The following is a 27,455-nucleotide window of genomic DNA, read 5'->3' as shown; positions in this document are numbered from 1 at the left end:
TAAAATCAAAGGTAGCTAGGGTTTAGCATCAGTACAAAGTACTGGAGTTTTGTTCAATAGTGAGCTGTTGCATGTGGAACAAGCATCAAATCCCCTGGCATTTAATGATTTATTTTAAATATATCGGGCACATGAATTAGCAAACAGAGATGTGAAATACTAACAGCAGCCAAAAGTAATTTATGAATATTGAATTGCACTGTACAGTATGTCAAGTGAAAATAGAGAGAATTCCCTTAAAAGCTTCTTTGCTTGCCCCAGCTTTCAAGCAGAACACTTGAGGGAACTGTCCTGAATGCTCAAAAAGAAAAGAAAAAAAAGAATATTGAAAAAGAAAAAAACTCAGGAAATCTGAAATGTCCCCCTAGAAATGGATAACAGATATTTTTAAATGAAGCCATTGGTAATTGAAAATATGTAGGTAATTAAGTATACACAGATGTCTAATCGTAAAATTCATTGTTGTGCATATAGTGTCCAGATCTCTCAGTATCCCCCCAGAGTTTCCATAACCTCAAGCAGGGCATGTCACGTGCCCAAATTTTCTACCACCAGCTTGGCTGTGTCAGGATCTCTCACTGGGCATTGGAGTGCAAGGATTCTCTTAAAATGCTACAGCATATCCTGGATACCCAAGAGGAGCTGAGTATTTGCCGTGATAAGCTTTAAGATCCTCCAGCCCCAATCTGCAAAGAAAACTGTATGAGCTGGTAAGGGAGGAGCTGCTTGGAACCGCTTTAGAGCTTTATGTGACTCTAACTTGTGATTGTGCTACTTTTTTAAAGTACTGCTACAGCCTGGAAAACTGGTTTTCTGTGTGTGAAGGACTGGAGAAAATGATTACTAGTTCAAAACAACTAAAGTCTGTGGTGGGGGGAGAGAGGATCAGGGGGGACAGGAGAGAGAGAGAGGGGGGCAGAGAGAGAGAGAGAAAAGGGACAGAGAAAGATTAATAATCACCACTTGAATTCCAGCACTATCTCATAGATACATGGGCTGAGACCACATGTACACCTCTGCAATTGCATTTATCTGCTCTGGTCTTGCAGGGCCTTCCCCACAGGTGGGGCTTTTGGTGTGCCAGGGGCTAATAGCCCTTCTGGGGCTGGATTAGAGGCTCCAGGGCTGGGGGCTGTGGAGTGTCATCTACACTACACTCCTACACTGAACTTGATCTACGCTCCTCCACACACACACACACTTTTTTGAGTAGCAAACATTTTCTCCAAGTCTCTCAGATTATGACATGAGAGTTTTCAGATGAGGAAAAATATGAGGCCTAAAAAACTCTCAAGCAGATGGGTAAGAGGAGCACCCAGCTTAAAATTAAACACAGATGCCTCAAAAAGCTGGCTTGCGAAGGAGGCACTGAAAGGCAATGCTTTCAGCGAAAATTTATTTGTAGTCTTCAGTCAGGTGAATGTAGGAGAAAGCACTGAGGAAATGGAAAGAACAATCATCTGCCCAGGAGGTCATGTTTATACCTCTAAGATTTTCTTCATTTTCTCCCAGAAATTTTGCCAAGTTTGGCAGAATGCACACATCTATACAGTCTAAAACCTCTCAGGCTTTGCACACATTGTGACCTGGGCTGCATCACAAGCCCTTCTGAAAGCCTCAATTCACTTTAAGCCAGAGATCCTGCCTTGATGCTTTTAAACAGCTTGATATGTAGGTACCATGAAAGTTCAGCTTCTCAGAAAGATTTAACCATCTTTACCAGTCTGACTGCTATGCTGTGCTATGCATATTCATTGATTAGTATCCTTAGAAATCAGCTGGAAGTCATAATTAAGACAAGTCAGCATTACTAGCAGCTAATTGTACATGTACTTTAGATCCAATTACTCTGTAATGACTGAGTGGCAAAGAAATATTGGCAGCTGAAACTGCATCGAATGGCTTTCTTCCAGGCAGAGCCAAAGGCACAGGGTAAATTTAGAAAAAGATCCCGTAACATTTAACTTCTCATAATTAACAGGGAGGGGAGGGAAAAAATAAATCAAACACACACACACACAAAAATTACATAAAAGAAAAAAATCCACCAAAATTCCTAGGTAACAGTTTTATGTAACATTGTAAGTACGAGAGATGATTGCAAAACCAACTACTTTTTAAAACCCAGGACTCCAACTTTCCCTGAACAACCTCTGGGCTTAGCAAGGCACCCCTCTGGAGCTATAGTCACTTGTTAACATACAGCTCTGGGTGCTGAGGTGCACCACAAAGGAAGGGATGGCATTTCCTTTTCAAAGATGTAGGTGAATTCCTGGGATCCAAAAAAGGTCTGTAGAAAAAGCTTAGCAGAAGGAGAGTTCTGTAGCTTGCATTGGGAAGAGAGAATGAGCTACAGAAGCATAAAACTGACTGCAGCTACAGCAGTTTTATAACCATGTTGGATCATCATCAATATGGTATTTAGAAAATATCAAAGCTTTGGTTTAGATCACAACACCATAGACATTCTTGTTACAGGGAATGTAAAAGAGGATCCAAACTCTCTCTTGATAAAGTCAAGCCTTTGTTGGAAAAGGTGTTTTATCCATTTGGGTCTTTGCACTTCAAGGAAAAAATTATTTCAAAAGTTCCTTTGAATAAAAACGAAACAAGAAATGAAATGTAAACAGAATTGGTGTCAATTGTTGACATGCTCCCCAACAGTTCCTTGGCAAAAAGACAACAGAAAACAAATTAAACATGAACTAACATACAAGAAAACTATACAGGCTTCTGAAGGCAAGCAGAAAACTCCATCAGTTTGCCAAGTCTCAACGAATCCCCAGTTCATGTTTAAGGTAAGGAGGCTTTCTGCAGTTACTCCAGACTCATCACCACAGAGAATTCAAAGAATTCATGGTTCAAAGAATGCAGGGGGATGTTCAAGAGGGAAAAAAAAAAACATCTCAACTGATGTCTTCTACAGACAAGAGCATCTTTCTGGGCACAGAGGTACCTGTCATCTCCCTTTGGCAGTACTAGCCTTCCCTGAGATTTATCCTGCCAAGGGGAGACCCAGCATGGGCACAAGTGTACATTTTTAGGATGGTTGTCCTCACCTGCACAAAAATCACCTGCATAGACTATGTATAGAGTGTGAGTAAGTTTAAGAGTACAATCCAGTTCAAATGTCTGAAGTTCCCATGATGTTCCCAAACTGGTGTTTGTTACTGGCCTTCCCTGTGCCAGCAGCTGTACGGACACTGTGGTCGGTGCAGAAGAGTCCCCAGCCTCAGGCAGCAGCCCTGTAACCAAACAGGGGTTATCACACACTGCCCTTCCTCTTGACCACTCCCTCCTGGGTTCAAACTTTGGCATTTGTATCCTTCCCAGACATACTCACACTTCACACACTGGATTGCATGGATTTCATGGATTGCAGTGTGTTATCTGCTCCATGCTCTGCTGTCTGAGCCATCTGTGCTCTGCAGGCCATTAAACACAATATTTGATAGGTATGTTGGAAAAGAGAAATATCTAATTCCTCCTGAAAAAAAGATCAACACCCATTTCTCTAAGACCTATGCTGATTAAAATCTGTCTGGATCCTGATATATGGCTAATGCTTGAATCAAAAATTCTGGAGGTACTGAACATAATGGAAAAGGCTTTTCATCTTGTTGCATCAACACAATTAGCTACCCACCCTGTGGATATAAGTAACTTCTATCTTCTTCTGTAGAATAATATTTGAAAAACATTCTTAAATTTAAGGTTGATTTTCCTCTGAAAATCAAATAGAAGGAGCACAGACATTCAGACAAAATGTTATATTTATATATAGGTAAGGCAAGAAAAAAATAAAATCAAGGATCACTGAAAATCTCCACAGAAATAGCCTCTGACCACCTCAGGCCTTAATAAGAAATATTATATATAAAATGCATCCTTTATTCTAGAAGAATTTCCTTTATGACTATGAAGAAAATATTTATAAGTCTTAAAAAGTAACCTGATGACGAAAAAAAATGTTGCATCCTCGTTTTCCTCCATTTGTGAGGATAATTCCAGGTCTAATAAAAGTCCTTAATACTGACTTTCATAATACAGTGGAAACCAAATTACATTATTTTGCATTGTGATTACATGTACTAAAGAAACTAAGCCTGAAATTAGAATCCTTGTGCACTTTCAAGAAAATAGTTTTTTACTTTGCAGGTATTTTTTTTTTCTTCCTAAAATATACAACTTCACAGTCAATGAGTCATAGGATACCCCTTGGGACAAATTAACCCCTTACATGAAATAAACCCAGCAAAAATGTGTTCATTGAATCAGGCTTCAGATACATTTCTAAACTTTAAAGACCACGATGGGAAAATAAAGCAACATTCAGTCATATTTATGGAGCCCATTTATTTCTACAAGTTAACACTGCCTACATTTAAACTTTCAAGTAACGTGGCACAATAGGGGTGAATACATGGGATGAAACAGTCAGAGCTGAAAATCACACACCACACACTCTTCGGGTAGTTTTGCTTTGGATCCCATGCACTCAGTATCTGTCAGTGGAGGAAGGGGTTAGGTGCACTCCTGAAGGATGCCAGATAATTTATTTCTTTCAGAGAGAATTAGAGTTTGTGTACTCCGAAGAAGTTCCATGACAACACAGGCCAAACCCTGATAAACAGGGGTGGCAGGAGATGACCTCAAAGACAGAACTCTGACCCAAACGTAAGCACTAATTAAACACATCTACTGTCAAAACAAAAACCTGTCTCAAAAAGTTTCAAATAACACTTTTAAGTTACTGCAAACAGAAAACATTTAAAGAAAAAATTGTTTGCAAAATGTTTTCTGTGTCTTAAATTACTGCTCTTTTACATTACTTGCATTTCTCTACTTCTGTGATATTCTACCACAGAGATATAAAAAAGGAAAACATATATAAATTTAAGACATATTACTGTACACCCTTAAAGCAGAGGATATTCTGGATATATACAACACATATACAATACACAGTCTCCCTTTACTGTAGTGGTCTGGCTACAAGTTGTGCTTTTCTCCCAATTTCGGAAGTTTAATGCTGCTTAGTTCCATAAAAGCTTTCATGAAACATATGATTTGCTGACAGCAGGCAGCTCAAAAAGTAGTGCATTCAATAGTTAAGTATTATATTCTTAACAGAATGATAACAAACCTTAATCTTAAGGTTGAGTAGTCGTTAACAATATAAAACTGAATTTCTAAGCATTAAAAAATTTCTTTATCTACAACTCTCTTTAAAAAAAGGGCAAAACTTCAGCTCATACTTGAGCCAGAGCTCAGCTCAAAAACAGTTCTGAAGGTGAATTTAATTTGATTTTATCAGTTTTGATGGCTTTTCTCTGTTTCTGCTGAGATAAAACCCCTGAGAAGGCAGGCAGAGCACCTGTTCCTCAGTGTTCCAAAGCCCAGTTAACTGGAGTGTGCTTAAGTGAAAAGCCCACAGATCAGGCGCATATCCTACTCAGATCAACAAATGTGCTGTAGCTTGCCTTATACCTTATTCATAAAAAGGCACTGCATTTATGGCCATGTCTATACCAAGTTCCCACCAGTGACATCTATTTCTGCCTACCAACACTGATATAAAACTTTTAAATTGGGTTTGCCTGACTGATAACTGCAGGACCCTACGCTTCCAGATAGGAAATATTCATACAGCAACGGAGATCACATTCAAATGTTTTGACTGTTTTGAAGGTTATTACTCAAGTTGCTGGATTTCCTGTGTACATGTACACAAAGAAACACTGGTAAAACCAGTAATCATCTCCAGACTGGTAAAAACTTAAACATGCATAAATTTACTGTTCCCATGCTAAAATCTTCCTGCCCCACTGGCAGAAATATTAAGTCTCAAAAGATGTTCCTGTCAGTCATAGTATAAGAGCTCTGGAATGAAGAAATCTTGAACTTGCCACCACAAAGGTGTGGAAACCGCTGTGCTTCATCATCAGTGTGCTGGGGCTTCCAGCAAGACAAGAGAAGTCAAATCAGGCTGCCAAACAGTTTGACAGGAAGAACATATTATGTGAAACTCAGCAGGTTTCTCTCACCCTTTCTCTGGTGAGAGCTGGGAACTCCAGGGACAGCAAGCAGGATAAATTCTTCACAGAAGACCCCACTACTACTTACACATCACTTAAACCTGTTTTCAGTGACAAGGCAACAAAAATCCCAGCTTGACGAACCTACAGTTTGTTAAAATAGGACTCTGTAACAAAAGAACTATTGAAGAGACGAGTTCCCTCATAACACAAGTTCTTGCTTTCTACATATAAACCAACCACATTAAAAAATATTTTGCAAAAGCATTGTAAAATACAGTTCTGGTAAGTGACTTGCTCGGTTTCCATCTCGACTGTGACTTGTTCCTCCAGTTTGCAGGATGTTGAGAAGGGGGATAAATCTCCCTGCTCTCTTGATTTCAGGTTGAAATGAAACAGCAAGCCAAAAGCTGTACATGAAGATCACAATTTCTGGTCTTCCTCTGATGGGATGACTTCCAGGAGGATTTGCAATGTTCTGGTTACCCTGCCTGCAAAGAAAAGCATACACATGGGAAGTTTGGGGATTTTTTGTGGGGGAGATGGGGCAGGCAGAAGCAGACAGGAAACTTAGCTGCTATACAGCCTATTTCCACATATACATATATAATTAAATTTTTTTTTCTTTTTAACTATGTTTTCTTTGCCTCTGATCCTAGGCTATGCACATACAATAATAATGGAAAGGCATGGATGTATAATCTTATTCAATAAATGTCTGCAAGCATTTAAAGGCTATCTTGAAACATGACTACTCTGCACGACAGCTTAGTTTTAACCAATTTGCTATGTTGAAATAAATGTCTAGGAGAGTTCAAACAAGTTAATTTAGCTGTAGCAAAACCTGCCTAAGCAAAAAGAAAAAATAAAAAAAAAACCTAAAATTAAAGGAAATAATAATTACAAAGCTTCACAGGTCTAAGAATATCACATATCCAAAGAAACTTCATGCTGTCTTTTTGTCACGCTGGACATTTATTTCCTTCTACTGCTTTTGTTGGTTTTCCTTTTAGGGTAATGATTCATAAATGGCACAGTTAATTTACATACAGAATAGTAAAAGAGCATTCTCTTACTATTCCTTTCACTTGTCACTCTTTTTTAGTAACCTATTTTAAACAAGCAGGAATTGTTGTAAAAGAAAGTTCTGATTTTCCTTGTCTGTTCTTGTATGACACAGAAATGTCAACACTGACACCAGCGTAAAGCAAGGAGGGTAAAATTGTGCAACTCACAGAAGATATGAACTGAAACCACTTCCCTGACCTCCTGTCTAAGGCAGACTCCACCATCTTTTGCTCTTTTCTCTGGATGTCACCAGTTCAGTGCAAAGCCAGCTTGCCCTTAGACTATAAACTGATAGTGTCAAAGGGGCTGAGAGTCTGCAGGGACTTCATTTTCCTCCCACCTGCCTTCCCTACCCACAGTGGGCATGTCAGAGCTGGGCTGAGCGCAGCTGGGATGAAAGACAGGAGGAAAGCCAGCAGCAGAAAAACAGCAGGGCTTCGCTCCTGCCATCCCACCTCTTCCAAGTTGGAGGCTGAACAAAGGGATAACCAGAATTTTATGAAGCTGAGCAATGGTGTAACAGCTCTTGGAAAAGTGCATGGTAGCAGAGGGAAAGCCTGGGCAACTCTAGAGTGTGTTGTGATTTTAATATCCTGTTCACCAAAGTGGACAGAGCCACCAGCAGCAAGACATTGCCCACTCCTCCATTTCCATGCAGCAGTTTTGCTCTGTGCTGGGATGAAGCCATAGGGGAGCAGACAAGCTGGTGGTCTTCTTTGCATTTTTTGGTTGCAATGTACTCAGAATAAATCAGTATACAGAGTATTTTCCCCTAAACAATGTTCCAACCTGTCTCCAGTCAGTGTCTCAGAGTACTACCTGGAGTCAAAGGACTAACTTCACATTTGTCACAATACAATTTAACGTACTGTGATGGTACAGATAACTTCCCCACTCCACTTTAAACCCTAATTTTCCCTTTCAAGAGGAGAATTCACTGAAAATAGGTATCAGGGGACCACCTTCATAAAAAAAAACCAGACCTGATATCTACATAAGCACCACATAAAGTTTGGGTGAGGAAAGAAAGCAGGAGTTTAATGCATGTATGTAAGACTGGACATGACATCTGAGACAACAAAATGCTAGGATAATTTCCTGTGTGTCCCATCACAAACTCGACCAAGAGAAGGAAACTGAGCATATCACAGTTTGTCCTGAGTGAGCAAGTGTGATCCTCTGGTGTTGCTAAATAACCCTGACAGAGACATTTCGTTATATAAAGAGATCTCATTTCCAGCAAGGGCTCAGGCTATGAAAAAAAAAGCAGGATTTAACTTTTAAGTTTCCTGTAATTCAATCCACTGAAAAGAAATAGATGTTTTAAATATGAGTCTAAGGTTGGATTTTTGACTGAGGAAGTGCAAACAGAAGCATTCTTGTGCTGATGCCGCATCCTTTTACACACTGATCTGCTTTGTAGTATTTGCTAGGCTTGACTTTTTTCATTTTCACATTAGTTCTGCAAAAAGCAAGAAAGCAGAGGTCAAATGAAGCCTGTACTAGCTGAAAATTATTTGTCCCAGCACATCTGGTGCTACAGCAAAATTTCTTTGGAAAAGGAGAGAATAAAATGTTATTCCAGCTGCAAAATACCGCCCAGAACCTATGGACCCACAAACTGTGAAGTCACCTTTTGTCAAATACAGTAATTTCATATGGAGAATGGGCAATGTAAATGCCATTGAGGGCAGTCAAAACATACAGAAGACATTCAACCTTGGAAGAGGATTCCTTGGGTAATCCATGGGGGGCTCTGCTTGTGTAATCAGCCTAAAACCCCTTTCAGAAATGTATGTATCTTCAGGCTGGGTATTTTATCCCACTACTCATTGTGGCTGTTCAACATCCCTCTCCTCTGATCTCTACAAAGCTTATTCAGGACACTGAGCCTGATCTTACGTGGGGCTGGTCTGTATCCACGTGTTTTTGCACCAGTGCTGACCTTTGCTTAAACAACACATGTTCCATAAAGGGTTTATGAGGAGCAGTCACCTCTTCCTGCCACAGCACAGCGGGGCAGCTGAACCTGTCAGTTCCTCAACAAGGTGACCTAGCAAATGGGTAAAGCCCTACCCCAGCCTGCCCACGCACTGATCTGGGCAGATGAAGCAGTCTGGGCACAGTTTTGGTAGCACAGTCCTGTGTGCAGACTAACAGGCTCCCACTCCCCCTCTGGTATTACACAAAATGCTTTGTTGAAATCTAAGGAGATTGTATTCCTCACATTCTTCTTCATCTAGAAAAACTAGTTATCTTCTCAAAGAAAGCTACCTAGTTAATCTGGCAAAAAGCTACCTTTTAAACAACAATACCATTCTTTCGTTTTGTCCTTTACCTCATGTCTGGAATTACACTTTCATGCCTATGTACATCTAATGCATATTGTTTCAAGGTTAGAATATCAAGCTTGCAGCTGGCCAATGACTTTTCTATATCTCACAGAGGTACCTTAAGTGAATTTATCCTCATTCAATGCCTTTAGAAAATGTTCTCAGGCTATACAATGGGGGTCCCTTAACACTCACAAAATAATGCCAGTTTAATGACTCCACACAGAAGGTTTATTGCTTCTTCTGAGGAAAAAGAAAATCTTTTTATTTAACAAGTAAATCTCCTCTCTGCTTCACCCCAAAACTGTCAGCATCAGTTTTCTGCCACTACTGTTCTTATTTTGGGGATAATAATTGCAAAGCAAACAAGCTGTTTCACCCACTGACTGGCTTCTGCTGCTTTCCCCTCTGAGTCAGTACACCGTGCCCATCCATAGGTATGACACAGGCACCAAGCCTCCTTTCTAGGAGAAGAATTTTGTGCTATCTCAAAAGCTAGAAATTATTCACCTTCATTGTCACAGCTGGCAGAAAAATCTTCGCATTTATCCAGTCTACCTTAAAGAGAATATTTTTTCTCTTGCCCAAGTAATGTAGTCCAACACTGGCATCCTGTGGCCAAAGATTCAAGTAACTGTATTCCAAAACCTCTGAGACACGACAGAAAACACAAAAAAACTCCTGGGGTTTGATAAGGGAAAATTTCCCAGTCCCTAAATGTCAAGACTGAGAAATTATTAACAGACTAAACTCCAACTATTTAATAGAATATCCTTTTGCATACAATTGCTTTAATTTGCACTGGAGGTTTCTACCCATTCCCAGGACACTGCAAATAATTTAAAACTTTATGGATATAAAATTAAGAGTGTGCTAGCCTTAAACCAACATATTTTTCTGTAAATACTTTCTGCCCTATTGTCTATGGACCTCCCAGCATGAATTGAGTGGGAAATTCATAGATTCTACAACAGATAGGATGTAATTATGTAACGTATTTATATAGAGAAATACATATAACTGGTTATAGTGTAATAACATATAGAAACTATTATTTTCTTGTGAGCAGCTCATTTTAAATCATTGCTTAAGACTGCAGCATAGAAGACAATATGCATTTTTGATTCAGCATCTATACAAAAAATTATTTTTAGTTAGAAACTTGCACAGGTTGAGTTATAGTTCTGCAGAAAAAGAGATGTTCTTTTGGTTTGGTTTGATAAAATATCTAGCATTCCTGAAATATTTTGCCAATAGTCTTGTTTCATGTTTTTAAAATTCCCTTCATTTTGGAAACCTAACCATCTGAGTAACAAAAAAAAAAAAAAAAAAAAAAGAGAGAAGAATAGGCAGCTATAATAAATTATACTGACTTCTGATTGAAATGTTCCAAATAATCCTTCTCTAACACATCAGAACTTCCGCATATGCTTTCAAAAACTTTCAGAAATGGTATACAAATGATTCTCAGTGCATGAAATAGTACAGACAAATCACAAAAAAGTCATTTGAAGAAGCACAGAAACAATTTCCATAGAAGCATTTCAGGCATGTTATATTTTGCTACAATTTTGTCAGGAGCCACTGCTAAGGACAATATCCCCATAACCAACCTTCCTGAACCTGTCCTATTCCAAATACTCCTCAGTGGTCCACAAAGGCGTGGTCTCAGCAGGGAGCACCAAGCCCATCCTATCATCACAACTGTTATGCTTGAGGCTCCAAACTGATTCTCCAAGAAGTGTAGAACTGTCTCTATTAGCACAGAACAACAGTCAGGGGAAGGGGTCGGGTGATTTAAAAGGAATTATATGTTTGCAGGGGAGGGAGAGAGGAAGAGGACAGTGGGAGGAGCATCAGTCATTTCAAATCAATCACTGGGGAAGAATAGCCTTGCTGTAAAGTAGCTCATTAGTCAGTAGATATTGATTGCAACTGGCAGAGCAGTGCTAGAGCATGTGCTGAAAAGAAACTTGTGTTGTCATCCCCAGCTCATGGCAGCTGAGAGGATTGACCAGAAGGATTTCACAACACACGGAGAGCCCTGAGAAACTCCTGGAGTAAGCATGAAGGAGAGGAGTCCCACCAGGACTTACCTAGGAGCTTTCTGAACCACTTTGGCTTCTTGTCCCATACAATAAAGAGGTAGTAGGCAGGAATGCCAGTCAGGGTTATTGCAAATCCAATCCCTGTGTTCACTGGGTCAGAGTAAAGTGACAGTGCAACCATGAAGAGACAGGTGAAGGAAAACAATGCTGGAATAAATAGAGGAACCTGAAACATAACCACACGAAGAATCATTAAATAACAGGGTCAATGTAAAGTAATGACTAAGGCATTTAATGTTCCATGAAATGTAAATTAGATAAAGCCCAGCCCAACAGGACAGTTCTGCAGAGATATGGGTGTCTAGAACACACACACAAAATGCCAGTGACTGCAGAAGCCCAGCCCTGCAGAGCGCTGTGCAGTGAGTACCACAGAAGTCTCTTAATTACACTCTAAAATACTACAGTGTTTTACATCCTTTAAAACGCAAGGACTGTAAATAAGTTACATTGTAAAAGTCCTTTCTCTAATTCCCCAGCAGATAAGTAAACAGCTCTAACCACAGTAAAGATTTCCACTTTGATAATTACCCATCAGAAAACGTTTTAAAACACAACCAGGAGCTCAAGTCACCTTTTAAAACTATTAAGAACATATTGATTTTCTTCCTAAGGTAAAAATCAAAATCTAGCAGGAAGAGAGCAAATTAAACACCAATTTGACTAGGATAAAGACATTTGATAGTGTTATGCAACTGATAGCCCCTGAAAAAGCCCTTTCTGACTGTATGACTGATAGCATTATCAGCGTCACTGTTGAAAGCACACAAAGTAACAATATCAAATTTATTTACTCAATTTTCAAGAACACCATTACAATCACTCTGTTAGCACCTCTCTGAAGGAACCGCCTACAGGCATGGCTTATGAGTGTAATGGAGAATTGGAGAATTCCTTGGAGATTGTTCTCTTCCTTTCATGCCTCAAAGCATTACTGTTCCTCTTTAGTGCACTGTCAAAGCATTTTTTCTTTTAATCAAAGCAAAACAGGTTGTGTCACTGACCTCCTTATTTATAGATATACCTACAAGAATGCAACAGCGCACATTCTTAGCTCTTCACAAAACAGACTTCTTGGCAGCATCTAAACAGAAATATATTCCTCCATTCTTATGATGATGGACATTATCTTTCTGGGTACACAATGGGACAACTTACTTTGTAAGACAGTACTTGAAATAAGCAAGAAGAATGGCGGAATCAAGGCCAAAACAGCTACAGTTCAGTGGGCTGGACTATTTAGTATTTTCTTTCTGGGTTCACAATCACTGTGTCTGCAAATCCACTGCAAGTCTCAAATATTATAATGATAGCACTAACCACTTATTTGCACGGAAAATTGGCGTATTTGATATTGGATAGGCAATGACATAAATGTTTTATATTAACGTTTACGCCTGACATGAATTTCGGTAGCAAAATTATTCAGGCCTTTAGCTGAGGAGCTTGCAGGGAAACACTCGGAGAGCATTCAGTGCAAGACTATTTTCTTTTAACTCCGCTTTTCTTGAAACAGAGGTTAGCTTGCTACATCAGAAAATGTTCCTTTGCTGTCTGACTGCAGAATGGAGAAGAGGGAGAAGAATTCATGTAAAAGAGTAGAGAGCAGAGGTTACCTTGAAAGGACGAGGCATATCAGGACGTTTATATCTGAGATAAATCAACCCAGCAACTACTAGTCCAATAAAAAGCCACCTGGCAAAACTGAGGAAATTCAGGAGGCTGTAGAGATCCCCGTTGAATAACATTATCATTGTGAGAGGATGCTGAAAAAGAAATAAGAGGGGTTTAGTAGATCAATCTCTATTATTTTACAGCAGTGATGTCAAATTTTTCCACAGGGACAAGCAGCACAGCCTTATGCACACACCTGAGTGCCACAGACTTCAGGCTTGCCTTTGTCATGCAATCGATGTACAGCTGTCCCCTGAGACCATGGTGGATCAATATAGATCTGTCCTGGGTGGCCACACATGGTCAATACAAATGTGTCCCCTGTGACCCAGACAAATACACAGGCACACAGCCCACTGCATCACCCAAATGCTTGAGCATCCTGGGCAGCATTCCCATGGGACCTGACAAGTGTATTAGCCCACTGCAGCTTTATTCGCTCATCACCGATGCAAATAAGAGCAGTTAAATTCTGGTCACGTGTGATCATATGAAAGCAGAGGTTTGTAGGTGTTTTGTGGAAGGAAAAAGGTGACTTTTTGCACATTGTAAATGCAAACATTCCTAAGCAGAAAGAAGCATTTAGTTGTCACTCAGGCAGCAACTGAAGAACAAGGAGAGGGACACCAGAATAAATATGTTTTCTCATCAGAAAGCTGTTCTGAGATACAAGTCGTCTGTGAGGTAGGCAAAAGCTTACATATAAGTGAGAGATGTGTCTTGAGTTAGGTGGTTAGTGTAGCCTACCAGAATCTATTTCAAAGTAATAGCTGGACAAAAAAATGTCCTTGCGTTTGGGGATGAAGGAATGAGTCAAATTCCCCATAACCCTTATTCTTCAGCAATAGGGAAGATCCTGGCGGTGAGAGTATTTAGATTTATAACAAGGCAACAGTTGAAATCAACTGCAGATGCAGTAAAACACTGGACTAAATCTTTACATCAGGAAAACTAATTTGTATTAATAATCTAGATTCACAGCCTCTCTCTCTTTCCTGTTTTCGAAGAAGTGAAGACAACATGGATTTGAACCAGAAGAATCAATATTTCAAATGTGGGTCTCTGTCTTCCAACCCCTAATGACTTATAAAGTACTTGGTTCTTTACACACAGACATTAAGCAAACTGCTTCTATGTAAATGTCAAAGGAAATTTTACCACTGAATTATACTGGGCAAGATTTCTTCTCTATAGAGTCAGCCCTAAAAGTTTAAAATATCAGTTATAACTAAAATGCAAGTTTTAATGATAATGTAAGTGAAGGAGACCTATGAAGAAAAAATAAAATAAAGTAGGTTTACAATCAGATTGCATGATTTCTTGGAGTTGCTACACATACATCTATGGGATACCAGGGCATTGCTGAGGAACACATCTGGTCCAGGTATCTGTTTGCAAGACACAGGTTGAGATGCAGATTGAAATGTAGATTGAGTTCTCAGTAGGAGCCCGAGACAAGAGGCCGTGAATTGCCAACTTTTGGGATAACAAAGGGGATGAAGAGAGTTGACTGCCGGCCACGTGAATAAACACTGTGAGACACAGCAGGAGCCGGGAACTGCCGACATGACAAAGGAGATGTCAAAGGAACATGCCTACTTTAGCATGCCAAAGGAGATGAAGATGGGGGATGCCAGCGAAGTGGATGAACTCGGAGAGGGGGACAGGAGCCGAAGACTGGGAAGGAAGCGAGAGTTGACTGTGAGGGGGTTCCTTTGCTGGAGTCCCTCCTCAGCGGCACCAGGCTGAGCTGTTCCTGCGCTGCTGCGCCGTGAGTGGCTTTATGGAATGAGAGATCTGAGACTCTGATATGGGAAACCTGCGGTGAGGAAACCTGGTCTGACTGAGTGGGCTTCGGTTCCAGCAGTTAAAGTCTCTGGTGCTGAGTATGACTGCCAGAGAGTCCCGTGAATGGTCAAACTGGGAAATTTCTTTAACAACATCATACATACATTAACAGACTTCTTAATTCCTAAAAATGTGGGGTGTTTTACGTAACAAGCCTCAAACACGTGCTCAGTTTACCCTCAAGAGCTCTTTCCTTTCTTACAGTGTGTAGACCTTGGCAGGAGAAATAAAATAGGGAAATGCTAAAACACAGATTATCGATGCAGAATATATCCTGCAACTGCTCTATTTGTAATAAGGCAAGATAAAAAATAGCAATCTTTGAAGGAAATCCCTCTTCATATGAGAATTTGACTTTTTCAAAGGAAATCAATGCACTAGTGTAACAGGACCATAGACAAAGGCATAAAATGTCTCTAAGAACAAAAAAAAATCATATATTAATGCATTTGTGCATTTCATTCCATGGAAAATAGTCAGTCTTTTACCCAAAAGGTATAACTACTTCACCTAAGGAAATAAAATGTAAACTGAATGCTTATGGAAAATTGATTTTATTAAAACTTTTCACCGTAATCACATTGCCTAATTTTCAAAATTTGGAAGCCTATGCTTGTATGGCCACATATAAAATTCAACACTTCAGAAGTGAGTTATAGGCAAAAAATGATTTAAACTCCAGTACAAGCATCTGATCTTACTAGCATAGACTCATACATGCATCTTTTGCTGTGGCTGGAACTTCCTAAAGAGGGAGAGGTCTGTCCAGATCCATTACAGTCCACTGAACCCAAACGAGGGGCTGAACATCGATGCTTATGAAAACTGCATGATAAGTGAAAATCTTCCCGGCACTATGCAAACTGAACTTTGAGGTTGGTATTTTGACATTTAGTCCTAACATTTTACCATACAAATCAGTCTGCAATGCTAACACACGGCCAACATTTACCTCTGCTGCTGTTTTAGAAATCAGTATTAGGATTTCCACTAAAACACCAGTAGTTTTCCTTAGACAATTCACAGACTATTTCCCAGGCACATGTTCTCTCATTTTTTAATCACCACTACACTGCACTGCTGAGGGTTCCCCCTCCATTATCTTAGTGTATAATTGTTTGCATTTTTCACTATAAGGTAGTATAAAGACCCTTAAGGGTGTTGTTTCCAGATGCTGGTATTTAGCTGTACTTTCAGTTAACTGAAACCCTTTTTGTTTGCTTAACTGGAATTTGTTTCTCTGAAAGGGAACCAGCTCATCACTAGCAGCTCCTTAGAAATACAGAGCAATAAGGCATGAATTACGTTGCAGGGATAGGCAGTCAAGTGCTCCGACAAGAAAGCAAGGAGGAGATGATAAAATAAGAACAACTCCCAAATCTCATTCCTCTCTTTCCTGTTCTCTGTCCTGCCCAAAAGCCCATGTACACATTAATAAATGAGACTCAAGCAGTGCCCAGATTCTGTTGGAATTCTCCAGAGCAAGTCCGTAATATGAATTCTAGTGCAGGAACATTTGTTTGTATGATTTACCAAAACAATGACAGCTGGCAGAGGAGTGTGCTTGCGGACATGAATCATGGAGAGAATTTCCGGAAGGTGACCCTCGCGGGAGGCAACGAAGAACATCCTGGTGGGAAATAAATGTGGACAGACTTTAAATGTGCTCATTACTGTGACTACGCAAAGTGGCTCATGAAAGTCACAGAGCACAGCAGCACTTCTCAGTCTTGTTTGAGGTATTCTGAATGAAAACACTAGCAGGAGAAACCCATATACAGAAATCAAAGTGATCTCTGAATGTGTCCCCTGACTGGCGTTTGGAATTAGTTAATATTTTCTCTCCAGTTTCCCTCCTCCACAGGTAAAAAAGTAGCCAGTAATTAAGGGGTATCCTCGGAGGAATTAATTTCCAAACCGTTCAAAGGATTTTAACAATAATACACTGAAGTCAACAGGAACAAAGTGAGAAAAAGCCCCGCACCTGGTAAACAACTAAGTAATTTTGCATATCCTGCTGAAGAAATGAACCCTACTCTCCCTTCCCCTTGCTTGCTTTCTTTTGCTGTGTATCCCAAGCCCTCACCCACAGGAATATCAGCAATGCTCACCTGGAGACTGCAAAAATACCACCATTCATAGATCCAAAGCAGGAGAGAGCAACAAATACTGGTACAGCTAAAGAAAAGTTTCCCATCAGCCGTTCGGCAAAGGTCTGTCAGAGGAGAGAGAAACATACAGTGATTTTTCATAAAACAGGAAAGTAACTGTACTATATTAGCAAATTATTATGGTGTTAATTATAGTCCTTTTCTGCATCCCTCACTGAAAGCTGTGCTGTGGCCTCTTCTTTTGTGTCACCAGCTGAGCTCTTCCACCTTTACTGCTGAGGATGTCTGGAAGATCACTAGTCGAAGCAATGCTGAGGAGCTGGAATCAGGCCATAACTTATGTCTTTTTAGACCATTACGACTCTAAAGAAGAAGACCCAGTCTGAATGGATCAAGGTCTGATTTGCATACCTAATTTTTGTTTTTCTACAGCCTTCATTGTACTCAGCTGATGCTACCCAGTGGTATAGTCCATCAATTCATTAGCAGAAGAGACTTAACTGGAGTTTGGGGTACCACAGGAGACATGCACAATTTTCTTCATGTTTACAAAATGTTTTCTTTCTAAGTCTCCCATTAGCTGCAGAATTTGGTCATTTTTCAAAAGCCATGTCAACCGAAATAACCACAGGCAGTGTCACTACTGGAAAGGAAGTGGAATTTTTTTATTTCCTCATTGTGACTTAGATACCATAAATATAAAAATCGGTATCATCACCACAATTCAGCAAGAACAACCAAAGCAGTATTGCCTAGCCAGGTTGCCTTGCAACTCCTTCCCAAATGAGCTCCCGTATTCACAGCAACCCCCTTCCTAAATACTCAGGACACACGTTGTGCAGAGACAGCGTGACTGTCTTGCTACACAAGATAGTTCAGAGCTCCCACTTCCACAAATATCTGTGATTCCTGCTTCCCAGGAGCCGAGCTTACAATTTAGCACTGAATTTTTCAAGCATGTACTCAGCTATAAAATTTAAGTCCTATTGAGTTTGTTATAAGAGGTAAATAAATACAGTCCAATGTTATGTTTATAAATGTTATTGATGGCCTTAAGTGCAATCCCAGCCATCAGTCAAAAATCAGACTTATTTCACCAGTATGCTAATAAGTGGTGCCATACAAAAACCTCATTGGATGCATCCACCCAATTTTTTCCCCTGGAAAATAAGAATATATCAACAAACACAACTGCAGCAGGGATACAGCTTTGTATTTTTCTTCTGTAACTTACCACTGCTACAGCTTTTGAAAGCAGCAATTCCCCAGCACTGATTGTAGTGAAATAAGCCACGTTTGTTAACACATAGCCAACTGTGACGATAATCATTGAAATGCATATTGCGAGGGGTATGTTTCTGAAATACACAAGGTAGCTCATTATTTTGCAATCTGGTTGCTAGTCCCTGAACATGAAACAAATGACATGAGAAGAAGCCACTAATGATGGTGAATGCACATTTGGTGATCCCAAAATATCATAATTAGAAACCACCAGTAAAAAAAAAAAAATAAACAAAGCTATCTAGACAAAGCAAAGAGGTTTATAATGAAGAGGTGAGAAAATGTTTGAGGGACAAGTCATTTTGGGACACCGAGAGGCTGTGATCCCTGTGCTTCCCATACAAGAAGTATGGCCCATTTGAGCTGCCTACTCAGACTGACTTGCAAGCTGAACCCAACAGGAAGGCAGAAGGTGTCACTGGCTGAACCAGCAGTAAGGCTGAGATGACAGATGCAGGTGATCCAGCTCTCTATCAGGAGGGTAATCACAGTGGCATCTCCAACATACCCACTGGCACTCCATGGCCACTGACCACCTGGAGGCGTTTGACATCCTCCCCTGGATGCCAAAATATCCAGCATCTGAAATTCTGCCCTTTCCTCCTCTGTGCATTTCTTCCCTTGCACATCTTACCATATCCTAGTTCTCTCTCTCACTATTCAGGGGAACATGAGAGCAGAATATGACACAGAAATAGAAACAGCACAAATTTGTACTGTTATCACAGCACAAACAGTATTGAATAGCACAAACCCCCTGATAGCTAAAAGACAGAACAACAACAAACAAATAATAATGCCAAAATTTTATATAGCATGTCCTGCAAGTCAAAAAGAACAGAATTATTCCAATTTTAAAAAACAGGAAGAGAGGCACAGTGAATTTGTCCAAAGCCACACTGCAGGCATACATTTGAGTCAGGAGAAAAAACAGATGCTTCAAGTATTGCTCTAGTCTCTTTCCACTTAATATTATTGATATCTGCATTACACCAAGAAAAGATTCAGATCTGAAACTAATGTTTGATCCTTTAATGCCAAGGTTAAGAGTTGCAGTATGCAAACTCCCTCACTGCTTCACGTCTGATTCCAGTTGTCTATATTAAGGCTGCTTTTGAAGGGATGGAGAGGTTGCCATATCTAGAAAACTTTGTTGTGAAGGTCACCCCACCAGGTGCAAGAAAGGAGAGACAGAACTAGGAATTCTGATGTTCCAGAAGAGATCACAAGAACAGCCCTAAAGGACTGTTGTAATCACATCAAAAGAAAAGGTGTTCTGAAAACCAACACAAAGATCCATTCTTTTCTGATCTCAAAGAAACACAGCCTGGTCAGAATTTAAGGATCCTCTTTGCTACCAGTCCTTGTTTCTCAAATAAATCCTTTACATCAGTATGCCTGTAAAGAGCTGAAAAGAAGCTCTGAACTGAAACTAAATAAATGCATTTATTTATAAATAAGTAAAGCAGGACAGTATCACCGTTGCACATCTTGCCCACCTTAGAAACCATGGTGTCAAATACTCCCATTAACCCAGACACACAGGTAGGTAAGAGGATCATGCTGTAACATAACACCAAATCTGGGTAGACATCATGATACTGCATTACCCCATGGCTACCTCATGCACACATCCTCAGGTGAAGAAACTGGAAAAAGGGAAGCCAGTCAGCTTGTAGAATGTACTTGTTGATGAAGAAGGAGATAGCAAAGACCAGAGCAAACAGCCCAGAATGCAGGTGCTGTATTGCTGGAAAACCCACAAAGCTACGGGCTCAAGAAATACTGCAGCTCTCTGTGTTGATACTATGGGCAAAAACAGGTTTTGTGGGTCAGTTGCCAGATATTTTGCAACCAGCAAGGTTAAGCTTCTTACCTGACCTGGGTGTAAATTGAATTCAATCCTCTTAGCATCTGATTCAAGGCAGGGATACATGGATGCAAAGCCTCTCAGAACAGTGATTTTAACTATATCTTCTGCATCACAGATGAATGCTTCAACCACCAAGCTATTGGATAAATCTGCACTTACTCCAACCTTAAAAAGAATGTTTCCAGCCAAAGATAGCAAATTTGGACTATTTTCACTAACACCATTTAAATTACTATAATCACACTGTTAAATTTAAAAACTATTTTTGTTCATTCTAACTCTTACCAAACATTTTGTATTCATATCTAATTTAAATCACAGTCTTAATTTCTGATAAAACAAAATAGCAGTTCAAAACTAAGGGGAAAAAGAAAATCATGCTTCCAAACATGACCATTTTCTTAGCACTGAAGGTCCTACCTTGTTATGCTGAAGAGCACTAACTCCCTTGGATAGTAATACCAACAATAAAAAACACACTCGGGAGAAGAATAAAACTCCTAAACAAGACAGAACTAGTCAGCAAGCACTATTCATTAAAAAGCCTGCAAATCATAACTCAGTGCCTGGAGCATCACAAGGGATGCTGTGACTTCTAAGCTCCTGAGTCCTTGTTTTTGAGGGAAGCGAGCTCCCAGGCTGCACCTCCTTTTGTCTCCTGGCAGGAGCGAGCCTTCAGAGGGCTGTCGTACGCCCGCACAACCCTTCCAAGTGCTGCTTATTAGCCACTGCTTTCAGTGACAGATTTAGACAAAAATAAAAGGCCAGCTTCAAGATTTCAGGGATGAGCAACACAGTACGGTTCATTTCTCACTGACACCTCCACCCGTATTTGCAGTTGGACCTTGAGTCACCTGAGAGCACAGACAGACAGGCACAAACCATATGTAAAACCACTAAATGAGAGCTTTAACCGTGTCTTTTCTATCCATCCAATTTAAGAGGCAGTTCCCAATTTGCAACAGGATCCCATTATTAGATTCTCTGCAGTTCCCAATTTGCAACAGGATCCCATTATCGGACTCTCTGCAATGAACTGCAGTCACTGCGCTGGAATAAAAACCGTAATGCCATTACCAATAAAGATTACCTCCTTTCCTTGGAGGATCACTGTACCAATTCTCTTGGAATATTTTAGATATTCTCCAAGACATCCAAATCTTCTCTGTAAATAAGAAAAACCATACCAAAGTTCTGCTCTCCATTAAATTGCCTCTATTGATGCAGGTTTCACCTTTTCACTTCTACATCCTGTGAATCACACACAACACAGGGTGTCAGAACACTGATAAGTCATGTTTCTGATGTAATGCAAATTCACAACTGCCTCACAGCTGAGAGATTTGCACTAGAGGGAGACAGAAAATTCAAGAAAAACACATTTTCCACTTTAAGACTGTTTTGAGATTTTGATTCATCGAAGTTAAAGCTTCTGATGAGGAACTTGAACATATCAGTGAGATATTTCTTAGGGAAAAAATCTTAGAACAAAACAGAAACCTTATCCAACTGATAAAGACCTCAGAATGGTCAATGGTTTAATAACCATTGCACTGTGTGTGCTCAGATACAGGAGACTGCAATATCTCATTTACTTAAAACATGTCCAGGACTTGAACTTGCATTGAAGTGGATACTGGCTACTATAGGGCAGTGCTTTCCTTTTGCACTCATCTGAGAGTTAAATCTCAATAGATTTCAAAATCAAGAACAATTCTTTTCAAAACAGCTGTTTGTCTGAATAGACCTTGAGGTGCCAATCATAGAATCATCATACAACCATAGAATGGTTGAGGTGGAACGGACCTTAGAGATCATCTAGTTCTAATCCCCCTGTCATGGACAAGGACACTTTTCACTAGACCAGGTTGCTCAGGGCCCCATCCAGCCTGGCCTTAATATTAGATCCAAACTTACACAATTATTTGGAAATGTCTTGAGCATTACTGTCAAGGTGATACTCAAGCACACTGCTCCTTGGTTAGAAGGGGAAGCTGTTGCCAGGAAAGTATTTTTGCAATATTCATCTCTTCTCCCAAAGCTTTGAGGAAAACCAGTAACAAAATGAATCTGAGGAAACCTGAATCAGGCAAATATTGACAATATAGTTAAAAAGTCTTTATAAAAGCAGATAAGAGACAATTAGGATAATTTCCATGCATCTGAACGTTGACTAAAATTGAATTGAATCTCTACACCTTTTAAGACTTAGTAGCTATTCCTAGCTACTATTCAAAGCTAAATCTTCCCCTTTTGCCCTATATACAGAGCAACTGTAATGAAGAATTGCAACAGCTTGAACAAAGAGCCCATCTACCTTATGATTCCCAGAAAAAGAGTCACCAAGGAGCCTACCATCACAGAGAAATTCAGCAGTGGGAATATACCTAGCCCATCCTGTGCTATATAGGGCTGAAATGCATTGCCAAGCAATGCTGTATATGGCTTGGAAGCAAATTTCCTTCCTCTAGACCCTGTAAAGGGCCCAAGAGCTAGGGAATATGGTTCAGTTAATCAGGATAACCACTGGGGTTTGGATTTAACCTTCAGCGTTGCAGAATCGTAGATCTTCAATAATCAGCTCTAGTACGTCTCTACCTCCCACAAATATTTTTGAAAGAAAAACACAAAGCAGAGCAAGTAAGAGAAGGGAAAAAGTGAAAAAAAAGATAAAAGGAAAAAGAGAAAGAAAGTCAGAGCAAGAACCCAGGGATAAGAGCAACAATGTCAATAAATCAGTTGAACATTCCCAGAAATCTACAGCATATATCCCAGTTTAATGACAACTTTTATAACAACAGCAGTGAGCACTAAGAGCTGTGATCACTGAGGGCTGTTCTTTCTATAAAATGACAAACACACAGTCAAATACACCCCACCAAGCCAGCTGAGTTCATAAGGATGAAACCCATTGTCGCCACATCCTTTGTTGTTTAGAGGCCATTCCAAAAACTTTTCCTTGCATCCATTTCAAAGCCAGGTTTTTACAGATGCTCACTCCCAGTAAACTGTCCTGGACAAAGCTACACTGGTGGGACCAGCCAGGACAGATAAATAAGGTCTAAATAAAGCATTTAATTACTGATAAAGTTTGATTGAACTACATCTTTACTGTACCAGGGAAATAGTGGAAGAGACTTTCAGTTACATACAAATTTAAAAAGAAAATAGTAAAAAAGGAGAGAGGAGAAGTCCTAATTCCACATGATTTCCAGGCAAGCATTTACTTGGTTTTCATGAGCAAGAGGCTGTATATGCTATATTTTTTTAGTTGAAAATTTACCACCAGAGAAGTTTCAATAGTTCTCTTGTGCAATAATTTATTCACCATTTGCAATCTGCTAAGCAAATTTGCAAATGAACTCTTTCCAGATTCTGGCACTCTTAAAAAAATCTAATCATCCACTGCACTGGTCATAAGGCCAAATCTTGGCAGAAGAAGTCACAAGAGCAAATTTATCCTAATAACCTGACACTGGAAAAAGTAACCAAATACAGATAGTGGCAAGAGAACCCTGGTTATTTAATATTCCCAGGACTTCAGTGCAAGACTAGAAGACATACAGGTTTGCCTTAATAAGGGTTGTGTTCCAGAGTCCAACCTATATCTCTCACTGTTACCAGGTAGTTATTCTGTGAGCTGTGGCAATTCCAAATTCTGGACAGCAAAGCAGTACATTTTGATATAAACTTACTTTTCCCTGCCACGTATTTTTCATGCAAAAAGTAGCCTACAAGACAGAATACAACACTGAAGGGATCAAATAGTTCTCACCAGGTCAACAGATGAAAAAACTGCAATCTCATCCATCTGTTAGGACAAAAGGAGGATGCAAAACTTAAAAGGATTGAATCAAAGCCAGGAATAGAGAGGCAAAAGGGATGGGAATCATCACAGCACCTCTCAAATCCACGTATTTATAAATGCTAATAAGTGTCTCAGCAACAGCCGACTTCAACAATAAGCTATTATTATTATTTTGTTTATTGTAGTAAAGGTTCCCCTCAGCAGATCACTCCTTCCCCCCCCTTCACTGCCTCCCAATATGTTCCATCCTTATGTTCCAGATCAGAGCTGCTGCCTGTGGGCTTGCAGCTCAGACACTACTCAATTACATCACTTCTTTTCATCATCTTTTGATCTTCTTGATTTTGAGGGGAGAAGTGATGACAAGGAAATCCTAGCTATTAAGCTGCACTCTCATTTACACCATCACATGCTCCATGGATGTTACTCCTGGAGTGAGTGTCAGAGGGCTCCCTTCTTCATTTCCATGCTTTGGTTCCATACTTCTGACTTCTGCAGAGACACAGCAGGATTACACCAGGATAACAGAGTGATGAATCAGGTCACAGTTTGCATTTAAAAACCTTCTTGCCTTCTACCATCTAGCAAGAGAAGAAAAGAGCTTCTGCTGTGCTAATTACTTGTTTTCTACCTGCTGTTTGACTTCACTGGTTCAGATTATAATTGCTTACAGTTCACAAATAGGGTCTTCCACGACCCACTGACTTTAAAGGGTCAAACTGCATTGCCAGTGTGCTGCAAAGGGCAGGAAATTTTATCAGCTTCTCAAATGTTTTCAGTACTCCTTCCAGCAGGCTTTCCTCAAAACTTAATTAGCATAAATACTCCTATGTCTGAAATTTAAGACTTAGAAATGTATTAATTGCACAATGTAACCTCTTCTCCATAACATCTCTTCCAGGCAAACCCTCCCAGCTAGTCTCAAACAGAAGCAAATCTGCCCAAAGCCCTTGAGAAACTGAGAGTAGTTGTTACACTCAAAAGGGAATTTGCTTTATTTTAACAGAGATTTAAACTTGGCTGTGATCTCTCTGTGTACAAACTCAGGTTGGCAAGTCAGATGCCATCAGAGTGCCACGCTCATTTACCTTGTCAAGTCAATACCTCTTATGAAACACCTTTCTTTGAAGAGCAGGATGGATTCCTCTAAAACTTGGACTACCAGCCAGAGACACCCCTCATGTTCAAGCAGGGTCCTGAATCTTTTTGCACGGAGTGGATAGAATTTCTGGTATTCCCAAAGAAAACTAAGCCAACACAAAAGATATTAAGGATGACAGCTAAATCCACAAAGAACTTCTGAGGTTACAGCACTAAATATTATTCATGTTGTCTCTGTTTAGCCATTTTTTGTTTAGCAAGCACGTGAGCACTGTTAGGAGCCAGAAACTGAGCACAAGAGGCAGCACACAGAGCTACTACGGGGGCTAATTTTTAAAATCTCTTTAAAGAAATAAATGGAATACAGACTTGAAAAACAAAATAGACTTGAAACATAAAATATCAATCATCCCCTATGATTTCTCAGTCAATTCTGCTTCCATATGTCCAACAAGTGCCAGTATTCAACATCTTCATGTTAACTCTGTTGCAAAACTTATAGTACAAAGTTTACAACTGCTTCCAAAAGACGTGAAAAATCAAACCCAGCTTTTATTTTGTACTGTAACTTGATCCGAAATTACATCCCTCCCAAGAACATAAAAGTCTTTTCTGGCTTTTCTTTCCTATTGCAATAGGCATATCTGCATGGAGCTAGGCTTATCCTGGGAACTCAGGTGTGCTTATTAATGAGAGTCCAGGAGGCTTAACCACGGAACAGCCAGGTGCCTGGAAATGTGGGCACCAGCTCAGCAGGATGTCTATCAAAGGATTTGCATTTAATTTTTCAGAACCTGAAATGGCAGTGAAGATGCTCAGAAGACAATGTTTGTTTAACTAGGATATTGCAATAAAGGTGAGGCTTAGGCTGGACCTGTAATTAAAAGGGTGTCTGCCTCTCTCACACAGGCGGTCCTGTTAAAAAGCAACAGAGCCTGAACTCAGAGGGTTCAAATACAAATATATTGTCACTCTTGAGTTTGATGAACGACTTCCATGTTTCTACCTAACATCACTATTTAACGTCACCCTCGCTGTATTTCACTTGTGGGAAACTTTCATGTATTCAAGGAAGTTTGTGACCTTTTCCACCAGAGATGCAAAACCTCAGGTTTTACATTTATTGCTCAGCTCCCTCTCAACCAGAAGATGAAAGGAGCACCTCTGCTCTTTCACAAGCTCCAGTATTTTATTTTCTTCCAAGATCTATTTGCTGGAAGTGCTCACAGCACTGCCAGCAGCGTAGATCACAGTGAGAAGCACTCGTAAATCATGGTGCTTGCTTGAAGGCAAGGAAGCCATAACCACAAACCTGACATAGGGCTGTAAAAACAAAACACCTGCCTGCACCAAGTTCCTGTATGGAAATGAATGGGAATGGGGTAGAGGCTCAATTCAAAGAGCTTCCTACAAGTTGCTTTATTTAGCATGGGATAGTGAGTCTAACTTCCTCTTAATTGCTCCACACTGACAGATACCACACTGACAGACTTAAAATAAATGTAAAAAGGGAGTGATGTAATTGTGTATTAAAAGTAGTTTTATTTATTACAGGGGGCTCTCCTGGGAATTTGAAATTATTAGTTCCCTGAGCACGTGATTTATGAACAGGGTCTACTTTCTCCAGACAGAATCATTTTCTCAGGGAAGACTGAGCACTGGCAGTAGCTAGCAGGGTGAGGGGAGGGATATTTAGAATTATAAACAAGGGAAATGTGTCAATCAGGCCACATAGCTGAGAAACCTAAGCCATCAGCTACGACATAACAATAATATCATGGACAGGGAAAGAGATTAGGGTGGTTATGAGAGAAATCCCACTAAAAACCATGCTGCCTGTCACAGCACCCTCCCCACACTCCTGCAAGTACCTGCATGTTTTCAGGCAGCCGGGTTGGGGTGGAAGTAGATCCTGCCTTGATCTGCGTGTATTTCTATTGTCTGTACTGAGGACTTATGTTTCTGATTTTAGGTCATCTGCAAATGACAAAGCAACACTTTGAGGAATGCAAGGGAGCAGGCTGGCAAGGCTGCTATCATTCCCAAAATGAGCCCCTCAAGCTCAGAGTCTGGGAACAAGCAGCCTGAATACAAAACACCTCACTCGACTCCAGGGGAAAGTACAGGAGGGAACACCGCCCCCTCAACCAAACTTTTTAGGAAACATGTTGATAGCATACTAATGACTCCTTACAGTAATAAAGGAAGA

General features: G+C 40.0%; 1 protein-coding gene across 3 annotated transcripts in view; it reads right to left on the bottom strand.

Annotated features, from left to right (window-relative positions):
* Positions 1-4,731: 4,731 nt before the first annotated feature.
* Positions 4,732-27,455, bottom strand: part of SLC7A11 (solute carrier family 7 member 11) — an 84,762-nt gene continuing 62,038 nt past the window's right edge. For all 3 annotated transcript variants that reach the window (XM_018074187.2, XM_018074178.2, XM_018074173.3), the window contains 6 exons: positions 18,415-18,538; positions 17,181-17,284; positions 16,603-16,699; positions 13,164-13,313; positions 11,536-11,713; positions 4,732-6,529 (listed from right to left, as the gene is read on the bottom strand). In XM_018074187.2, coding sequence (XP_017929676.1) covers positions 6,462-6,529; positions 11,536-11,713; positions 13,164-13,313; positions 16,603-16,699; positions 17,181-17,284; positions 18,415-18,538 — 721 coding nt within the window. In that variant the 3' untranslated portion in view covers positions 4,732-6,461. The remainder of the gene's footprint in view (positions 6,530-11,535; positions 11,714-13,163; positions 13,314-16,602; positions 16,700-17,180; positions 17,285-18,414; positions 18,539-27,455) is intronic.

Source organism: Manacus vitellinus, unplaced genomic scaffold (genome assembly GCF_001715985.3).
Source record: "Manacus vitellinus isolate BGI_N305 unplaced genomic scaffold, ASM171598v3 scaffold_0_pilon, whole genome shotgun sequence".
Taxonomy (NCBI): domain Eukaryota; kingdom Metazoa; phylum Chordata; class Aves; order Passeriformes; family Pipridae; genus Manacus; species Manacus vitellinus.
This window is presented reverse-complemented; position numbering and strand designations above follow the sequence as displayed.